This window comes from Ciconia boyciana, chromosome 2 (assembly GCF_034638445.1).
Source record: "Ciconia boyciana chromosome 2, ASM3463844v1, whole genome shotgun sequence".
In the NCBI taxonomy this organism is placed as follows: domain Eukaryota; kingdom Metazoa; phylum Chordata; class Aves; order Ciconiiformes; family Ciconiidae; genus Ciconia; species Ciconia boyciana.
The window spans coordinates 140,777,331-140,787,500 of record NC_132935.1 but is presented as its reverse complement, the minus strand read 5'-3'; the positions used below and the strand labels follow the sequence as shown (position 1 = coordinate 140,787,500).

The window sequence follows — 10,170 nt, the reverse complement described above, 5'->3', positions numbered from 1 at the left end:
GAACTGGGCAAACCGAAGGCATCCAACACCATCTGAAACATTTAGTTTTGCAGAACCATCCAGAGGGCAATGTAAGGTCCCAGTCTTTACAGAGCGATCTTCAGAAAGCAGTGAGGGTCACAGCAAGTCTTGCCTCCACCACAAACATAGCACCACCTAAATAATTTGGGCAGGGGGAAGCTTCCCAGCATTTTGCATTGATAAATGCAATTATAATGCAAGATACCCATTCATTTAGTTAACAAGGTTAAAGCATTTAATACCATTACTGCATGTCCATCAACTAATACCTTCATTCTGAAAGCTCACTTTAAATAACATCTCTGCTTCTCTACAGTGAAGTGCCAAAAAAGCAAGCAGCTAATCCAAATTCCATGAGTACATAGCTATATTTGCCCCTTTATTAAAAAAAAATTTTAATTTGCAATCATGGCCTGCACTTCCAGGATTGCCATATCTCCCTGTGCCTTTGTGTACACCAGCTTTAACAGCTCCTTTGGGGAGGATTCATGGAATTGGTAATAGGTTTTGTAATTTCCACCTTCTGTTTTCTAGTTCAGAGAGTAATCGAATCCAGTCACTACTGCTGTATCTATCTGGCAACTATTTGTTGGCCTCCATGAAATGAGTTGGAAGCTTGATTTCTATTCTCAGCAGGCATGTTTGTGTGATACAGATGAACTGCTGTAACTGGCAAATTGGAAGCAATTTCAGCAGAAATTCCTAGGCTTAAATAAGCACGAGAACAGAACTTCTCTCACCTCCAGAGAGGTCTCTTCTTAACAGGCTTGAGAAATGACAGGACAAGATTGGAGAGTCTGGATTTCTGCTGTTGTAAGATGCACTTTAAAGTACATTTTATCTTTCGAGGCTATCAAGCTGGCACCCACGTGAAATTACTAACAGAAATAAAACAAGTCATTATGAAATAAAATCTTGAGGCAAAATAAGCTTTATCACTCCCCAAAACTCCTTTCTACGTCTGCTGCATTTTAGTCAGAATGTATGAGTATTTTATTTCTTTTTGACATGTCCACATCCCCTATTACAGAAACATTCACTTGTCTTCATTCTGGTAATGCTTATTTGGTTCCCCATGACGGGAGCTGGTGCAATACCATCAGCCACTGAAAGATCGATCATTCTAGGTAAGTCATATCGAAAGATCGATAGTAGCATTCTAGGTAAGTCCATGAATTCTGTCACACAAGAAATTTCAGAACCAAAATACAAGTTACCAGGTTAGTAGAGGCTGAACATATGACTAGGCTAAGATTAAAAACTTTATTTTTTATACAAAACAATACTAAATCCAAGCAGATAATGAACTAAGTGTTTCTTCTCATTTTCTGCCTTTTCTTCTTTTCTCAATATAGTCTATCCACAGTTCATGTTAAACCACTCCATATTCAGCAAAAACTATGAGGTTTCCATCTTGTATCCATGTTTTTCTAATTCAGCTCTGTATAGAAAAAAGATAGGTATATTAAAACATACAAATAAAATACTGTCAGACATTTCAATTTTTAAAAATTAAATATACTGCACAATATACAATCATTTTAGAATATGAACATGTCATACTGTTTTTTGGTTCATACCAATAACCTTAACCTCACTCTATAGTTCTTCAACTTCAGCTTAATATCTTAGATGACTAGAAGTGACTTCTAAGTGAAAAATTCAAACACTTGTTTTAATCATAGTTATTGTCCTCGACCCACCATGGCGGGAGTACAACTGTACAGCGCAAAGCCGCACCTGTGAGCCTGCAACAACTCCAGACACATTAGAAAAAACAAAATATTATCTTACACCAGTTTTTCCTCAAGATTTCCTTAAACCAAATGACCTCACTAGTCCAAGCGATTTAAATGCATGTACTTCCAAAATAATTTTAGCTTTTTCTTTGTTTAACTAAAAATACCAGAGTGCACTACTTTTAAATCTTGGTGCAATACACCTTCCAGTTAATAATTCTGAGGGAAAAGGATTGCTTTGGTCCCCTTAGTTGTGGCCAGCACAGCAAGTCAGCAACCACAAACCTTATCGCTCCCGCCCTGTGTCTCCACTTCGCTTCTCACCTGCCTCCAAACACACCAGACAGAACCACATCCTGTTTTATCTCCTAGTCTTAGCATATGTGTATTTAGATACAGTAGTTCAAATCTCTAAAAATATTTCAGGTTAGTTTACATACTTAGTAGTGGAATTTTAGAAGTGGAGGACTGCAGCATTTTCGTTCTAAAGATGAAATAAAAACATGCTGCAACCAAGCAACATTGCAAACTATCATTTTAACACTAGCATACATTCACCAATACTACAGGCTACAATTAAAGCACAGTTATTGAAGGTTTGTCAAGATCAACTATGTTTATCAAGAATTACACTACCCCTTAAAAGTCTGTTTCACTACCTATCAACTTGTTTTCCAGTATTACAGTTTAACTGTCTTTCAACCTTATATGAAACAACTATAGCAAAGACTATTTTTGTATCTTCTACATAAAGGATCGCTTTCACTGGAGTACAACAAGGGAGATCAACCCAGTAACTGTTTAATCAGGCTATATTACAGATAGTTTGCTCCTCATGCAACATACTGAGGGATTAATTTAAAAATGTGAGTTTGTATTGATGCTTAAAACAATTTAAACTATAATTATGCGTCAGTAAAGGATTAACTGAAACTACAAGTGACAAAGAGGATTAAGCGACTGGATTAGAGGTATCCAAATTGTGATCACTTTTTTTAAAGCATGTTATGAACAATTACTTTGCTATTGTTGCTCATAAACAGCATGCTCATTACACACAAGAAAGGAACCTTAATGTTAACATACGTAACTGATCTCTGGAAAATTTGTCCATTTGGACAAAGAACAGCAATGCTATTTGATGGTACAGAAAAAATTTATAACACCACATTTTGCATACCACATAGCACAGAAGACAATCTTGGATCCCTTGCCATTAATCTTTGCAGTACAATTCAGAATTTTCACACATGTAGAAAAATCCTTAGAAAAGGATTTATTAGTGTTAAACTTAAAGTGTCAACTGTATCACAATTTGCAGAGATCTTTGTACTAAGTTGTGTGACACTGCAAAAGCCTGAACACGTCAATGATATTAGGCATATTTCAGGGCTCACAGTACAATTATTAAAAGATGAAATGCTGATCAGTACTTCAAACTGTGCTGTAATCCCTTAAGTCTGGTTCTGAAAGGCTTTAGACAGAAAAGTACAAAGCAGAGCTTTCAGATCTCTATTTTTTAAAGTAAGCAGATTTCAGACATTAACTAAACAATGCAATTTTAAACATTTTACCTATCTTCTAGAACAGCAAGTTAAAAATAAGATTACCTTAACTGATTAGAGAAATCATCTTCGACATTGTCATCATCCCAATTGTCTTCCCAGACGTGCGCATCTTCATCTTCATCTAAACCAGTCCAATCTAAAGACAGGGAAAGAGGTCTAACTATTCTATACTGCATCGCTTTGGTACCATGTCTTATTGACAGATTAGCTCGGTCTCTGGGTAAGGTAGACTTCAGCTGGTAACAAATTTCTCTCTTTAACAGAAAAGTCTGGATCATATTTAAGTGTTTATGAGATAAAAGAGCACAGAAAGATCTAAAAGTCCCCACAATTTCTTAAATTATAATAAAAATGCAACTTGGTAAAAAAAAATCATTACACACTTCACATCAGGGCTTGCAGGATTACACATTCATAAGGGACATTTTGCATACAAATGGACAAGCTGTAGCACCATTGTAAAAAGCAAGCAATATTGAGTAGTTGACTCGTCAAAGCTCAACAAAAAGTGTACAATTCCAGGTTTGTATTTAAATATTTTTCCTTCTGATTAAAAAAGTAAATATATATCAAATGCTTTTGCCAAAACACATACACACAGATCCTCAGTTCACTCAGATCAGATGCTGACAGTCTATGGATAAAGGCCAAAAACTTACCTACGATGCAGAAGCAAAGGCAAATTGAAAGAGGCATCTGCAAATAGCAGTTGCTACCCATAACGAGCTACTTCTGGGTTCCCAAAACAGCAGAAGCTGTTTCCTTACAGAGGCAAGACACTAAATGCCCATTTGCTAACTTAATTTCTATTTTTCTTGTAATCTGGCATATCACTTTTGACAAATTCCTGATCATCCACTTAATGCTTCATTATAAAAAAAAATTACAATCAAACCAGTTAGTTTAGAAAAATAACAAAAATGAAAAATCAGGAAGGCTCAGAATCGCTGTGTAAATACAAGTCAGTTTACTTCACTGTCTCTCAGTTTTCTTTTACTGACAGACACCAAGTTTTTTCTAACATTACCAAAATAAGAAGCACCCCAATTTTGACACTTGTGACTTTGTATTTCTCTAAGTCTGTTAGTATATATAAAGAGATAACACTATCCTTCCCCTTACAATTCAGTAAGCCATCTGCTGCCCATCCGGACTAAGGCCCAAAGTAACATTAAACACTGACAGAGGTATAGAAAAAAAAAAAGCCAGCTAGTAGGGTAAACGATTAAAAACTATTTCACTGTGAACAACTAGCTTCATAGGAATGAGGGTTGGTCCTTCCATTTTCTCCTCCTTTTTCTAACATTGACAGGCAACAAAATTAATATTTGAGATTCACCAGGACAAGAAAATCCATTTGTAACTGATTAAAGACACACACATGTAGAAGGCATTACAATTAAACTCCCCTACTCAAATAAATTATATAATGGGAACAGATGAAGGTGCATAGAAATCCTACTGGTCCTAAGGACAGCAAAAGAAGGAACTGGGAAGAAAAAATGCAGTACAAAAAAAGCATTCTTTTAATTTAGTTGTACTGCTAGTTGCTCAAAGGGAAGGATTTGTATTTTAGAACTATCTGCAATAAGCTTTGCCTATTTATATGCAATGGATTTTTTTTTTGTCAAAATAAAAAAGCTTTACCACCCATCATTTATCTGGCTTTCAATGATACAAAAACAAAGCTCAAAACAGTTTAAAATGAACACAAAGTCAAACTTTTCTATCTACTAACATACAAGTAGTTCAAACAGATCTACAAATTTGAAAAAAAAAGAATCCTAGTAACTAGTATCCAGCACAACAAATAGCAGCTTCAATCATAAAAGGTCAGTTGGGGAGACTGTGAAAACATACTCCAAATCACACTGAGCGAAGAAGAGTCAAAAAGGCCCATGTCATCTTCCACACTGCAGGGGGAGAAAGTGAAAGTAAAGCCTAAATTATATTCTCATCACTGTAGCTACAAGGTTCTACAGCATCTGTATGTTGACCCTATACCCCAGAATCACATGCTAAAGTTATTATTCCCAGCTACATTATATGCCTGTGACTAAATAAAAGTAAACAATCATATAGTATTGTCTGGGATTTAAAATATTAAGAGCATTTCAGAGCCTGCTATCATTAAGTATTGCTAATATACACCAAAATTACAAAACCAGTTTTGATAAACTTGTCATAGCTGGACTCCTTAAAAAAAAAATTAATATACTGATCACTCATTGCCATATTTTGCACTTGAGAAAGGAAAACAAAAAACAGTTTTTAAAGTAGAGGATAAAAAAACCTAAAATCCTACCATTTTACAAATTACATTTTACATTCTGAAAAGCACTGTACAAAAAGTTCTTAAGTGACCAATTCACGTACACTTGAATCTATCATGCTATATTTATGCTATACTTCAAATAAAGTGTCCTATAAAAATAGGACACATCTGCTTTCGATACATAAACTTGATTTGATAAATTGTTTGAGGAAAAACTTTAAGTTGGAATAAAATAAATTCCCCAAAAGCCAGCGTTTTTATCCCTTAACATAAGTTTGCGTTATCTAATTTCCTTTGGATAAAAACTGGGTAACAGAACGCAAAGTTTCTCTGCTGCATAGAAAGTGGTGTTTTAATTTGAAAGAACGACAATTTGGCATGGGTTTGAGCACATATTTATCATGATTCTTTCCTAATCACTGAAGATAACATTCAAAGTGGTCTGAACATTCTTTATAACCTCTCAACACTATTATCTCACTTGAAGATTTAAATGGGCGTCTCTAGAGGTTCTTATTTTTTGCAAGATAGATCAGCAAAAAGCCCAGCTGTGGTCACTCTTTAATAAATCTCTGTTCTACCCAGAAAGTTTGCACAGTACTTGGTTTTAGTAGTACAGCTAGATTCAAGTAGTATTAATTTCACCTTCTGTAACAGCAATTCAGTGCTCTGACCAATCCAAGGTTCAGAACCATGCTTCAAAGACTTCCTTCATCCCCACTGCCAATACTTAATTTACATTAAATAAGATAAACATTTTTTGCCTGTTTAGGAAACACATATGGAAAAGAAGGGCTAGTCTTCTGAGTTTAGTTTAGTTACCATCTCAACTACATTAATAACTTTTTCCATCAGTAAGTGCAAAAATATTATTTTTACTGGTACTGAAGGATTCAGAACACCTAAGGGTCTAAGGCCACAAAAAAATCACATATAATGAAGACATTGTAGAAAAAAAACCCTGACATTTCATCCGTCATGTTTTATATAATTTCTCATTATCCACAGCTTGAGACAAGTCCCAGAATTAAGGACACAGAGAAAACAATCATGCCCTATAACAGGGATCTTTTCAAGATTATATCTGTAAAAGGACACTGAGTTGTTTTATTGAAGTCCAGATTTAATATCCTCATTCAATATAATCTGTACCTATGAAAAGCAAACCAACACATAAATATTTGTCCTTCAAAAGGTAAAGAGACTTAGAATAACTACAGAGCACATTATTGCCTTTTCGCACTTTTTGCCACTCCTCATCCCTCCTCTCCCTAGCGAGTCTCATCTCAAGAGCTGAGGTGCATCAAGCTTCTCCTGCACTTGCTTCCAGCTCTCTCGCACGATGACACAGCACTTCGAGTGCGACGTGCCCAGCACCCTGAAACCAGCACAGCTGGGCACAGGCGGCACGCTCCTGCTTGACCCCGACTCTGATGGGGCTGTAGCCCCGCACCTCTGACCGGGACGGGGGAGCAGGAACTCGCGGGGCACCGCGAAGCTGCTTCCGTCCCGCTGAAGCGGTGCCTGCGGAGACGCATCACACCGCCGAGGAGACCCGGAGGGCTGCCCTGCGGGCAGGGACCCGCTGACGAACCGCGCCGCAGCCCCGCTGCCGCTCCCGCCCGCCGGAGGCCGCGCGCTCCTTCCCCGCCTCAGCCGACCGGCCCGGCCCAGGCCGCGGCCTACAGGCGGAACCGCCGCCGCCGCCACCCCCGCCGCCTCTCTTCCCGTCCCCGCCCCACCCGGCACCTTCGGCCGGGAACTCCTCGAACTCGTCGTCCTCCTCCAGGAGCCCCAGGTCCACCGGCTGCTTCTTCTCCGACATGCTCGGCCTGCCGCCCCAGCACCGCGTCCCGCCGCCCGCGGAGACTGATGGGATACCGGCGGCCGCCACCGCGCCGGCGCCCTGGCGCCAGACGGCTCCCGGCCTCCCTCCTCGCTCCGCCCCCTCCCGGCGCCCCGCCCGCCCTGGCCCTGGCCCCGCCCCCGCCGCCCTCGGCCTCCGCGGGCAGGGCCGCCTCGCCGCGCCGCCCCCGCCGCTCCCCACTGGCCCGGCCCGGCCCGGCCCGGCCCGGCTCGGCTCGGCTCGGCTCGGCGCGGCTCGGCTCGGCTCGGCGCGGCTCGGCTCGCCCTGCCCTGCCCTGCCCTGCCCTGCCCCGCGCTGCCTCCCCGCCTCTCGCTGGGGTCCCCTCAGGGCGGCCTCCCTGGCGCCGGCCGCCCGCCGGCCCTGGCTGCCCGCCGGCACCCGCGCTACCCCAGAGCCCGGCCGCGCCGGCCACCGGCTGCCGGCTCCGGCGCCGCTGGGCAGCTCCGGCTGCAGCCGTGCCGCGGCCTCCCTTGACCCGCGGGGCGCGGTGAGGGAGCAGGTGCCGGGGGGCTGGGAAGAGAAGAGGCCGTAAACCGGGATGAGCGCCCGCCGCCGCCTGTACGTGCGCCCACCCTCCGGCACGGCTCCTGCGGCTGCCAAACCGGAGGGTCACCGGCCGGCTCTGGCGGCAGCGAGATTGATCGCTCCGGAATGAGCTCGGGCTCCCCGCAGCTGGCTGACGTGCCGCACGGACCGAGGCCGAGAAAAGATACCCTGTGTGGAAAGTGTCAGATGTGTTTTCAAGGCTGTGGGTAGAATAAATCTGTCCACTGCAACATTAGCCGAAATTACACAAGCCACCGCCGCTACTGAACACATCTGTTCTCTTTATATTCTTTCATTATTGATTTATATTCAGGCAAAACCTATCAAGTATCAGCCTTCTGTCCTTCTAATCTATAACCTGTGTTGTGTTGGGGTTTTTTCCTTCTGGCATTTTAACATTGTTTCAAAACCTCCATCTAATTTACTATTTTTTAAATTCCTTGTCCATCACATCAGAGAAACAAGCAGCTTGAAGGAGAAATCATGACTATTCAATAAGAGTTAGGATGTTACATGAAAAATAGAAGTGCCTTGTTTTTTAAATATTCCAAAGTGAATTCATTCCACTTAATTCTAGATTCTGTTGATGATTTAAACAAAGGCAAAGTTCAACGCTTACTAGCCTGAACAAGTCCGTGCGTGTGGCGGCTCCGATGGCTTCTCTCTAGGCGATCACCTTATAACAGTACTGCCAGTTTGTTGGAGGGGTTGGTTTTTTTCCCTTGCTCTGTGAGAAGCTGATTCACGAGACAATGACTTGCACAGCTGGGTTATACCGTGTCCTAGATTTATAGTCAGGGAAACAATGAACAAAAAATGGTGTGGGAATTCATATATAGTTCAGTTTCAACCCAGGGTAAGCATGTTCTGGCATGTGGCCACAGTTAAGGCAAGGTGGGAAATGAGCCCTTCTGCCAGATGAAAGGTCTAATCGAGCGGTCACATTTTATTTTTTTGTGACGGAAGGACTGACTGACACTGATGATTGTGAAAATTATGAACGCTCTGGTTTAATAAATCAATATGTGGAATCTAGTTATAACTTGGCTGGGATTTTTAGCAAGCCACGCTTTTTGGAACAATAGATACCCTGCTCTATCCAGAGAGTACAAGATAAAATCATAAAGTGGACAGGGGTCTGTCGTATCAGAAGCTTGCAAAGATCCACGATCATTCAGTTACTAAGGCCCATATTCAAACCCCCTAGTTTTTGTCTTACCTAGAACTAAACTATGGGGTTTGCAGCACATTGGGGAATATCAAGATGCTCAACTGCACCTAGGTTATCTAAGAAAAAAACGTAACTTGGAAACTCCTGTGGACAAGTAGCTTCAAGTAGCCCTGGATCAGGAAGCAGCTCAAACTTGTTTTGGCGACTTTCCCTACATATCTGCTGTGGAGAAAAGATACAGCAGTCCTTTCCACCCCCTTTTCTCCTCCTTCTCTGCTGAACTGCTGGTTAGGAAGCTCCAGAGTGCCAGTGGAGGCAAGAATCTGTACTTCCACAGGGGATATGGCTGGCCACTGCACAGGGAAACAAGGATAATCAAGGGCTCCTGAAGCAGTGTCTTACTTATGTAGGGACTGACCACAGTCAGTCTCGGATCTCAGTCCTCCTTTGCATTTCCCATCTGTGGAGCTGTGTGTTCCCCTGTCACCAGAAAGCCAAATTTTATTTTATGTTGTCACAAAAATCTATAGCGTCAAATTCTCCTCCTTTTATTATAAATATCAAAAATGTTGACGATTCTTTTAAATTTGCGGTTTCTGGAGTTTTGTGGTTAAATAAGAAGCTTAGCTCTTGTTTAAAAAGGAGAAAAATAAGTTTCTAGCCCAAGCAATTCAAAATGAGCTTGAAAATATGAACAAAAATTATTTCAGATTTACCTATTTTACTTGTAAGATTGCTTTAAAATAATGGATTTTAAAAGAAAAACTTTAAATCCATTGTTTTAAATCCAATACCACAGGTTTTGGAAGCCTGGAATTTACATTACCTTATCTAGCCTTTCTAGCAGATGAATGCATGGATGCAGACCTCACTGTAATTCCCCAAACCCTTTAACTCTCTGCTAGTAAGGTCTCCAAGGGCATAGGTATCTGCCATGCCATGTTTCTCTCATCAAGGTATGCCCATCCTACGTTGCCCAAAGG

The 10,170-nt window shown here is 41.4% G+C and overlaps 1 protein-coding gene across 1 annotated transcript; it reads right to left on the bottom strand.

The window, feature by feature from the left end:
* Nucleotides 1-1,270: 1,270 nt before the first annotated feature.
* Nucleotides 1,271-7,520, bottom strand: SEM1 (SEM1 26S proteasome subunit). The gene is made up of 3 exons (XM_072854238.1): nt 7,353-7,520; nt 3,371-3,464; nt 1,271-1,462 (listed from the first exon to the last, which is right to left on the bottom strand). The coding sequence occupies exons 1-3, from the start codon at nt 7,426-7,428 to the stop codon at nt 1,420-1,422; spliced, it is 213 nt and encodes a 70-aa protein (XP_072710339.1). The 5' UTR covers nt 7,429-7,520; the 3' UTR covers nt 1,271-1,419.
* Nucleotides 7,521-10,170: the final 2,650 nt, after the last annotated feature.

What these genes read in the sequence shown, in the direction of transcription:
- SEM1 (XM_072854238.1), bottom strand. Translation starts at nt 7,428, where the DNA reads ATGTCGGAGAAGAAGCAGCCGGTGGACCTGGGGCTCCTGGAGGAGGAC. An exon ending in CGAGGAGTTCCCGGCCGAAG is followed by an intron (nt 3,465 to 7,352) that starts GTGCCGGGTGGG and finishes CCCTGTCTTTAG; the next exon opens with ATTGGACTGGTTTAGATGAA. An exon ending in GATTTCTCTAATCAGTTAAG is followed by an intron (nt 1,463 to 3,370) that starts GTAATCTTATTT and finishes TTTTCTATACAG; the next exon opens with AGCTGAATTAGAAAAACATG.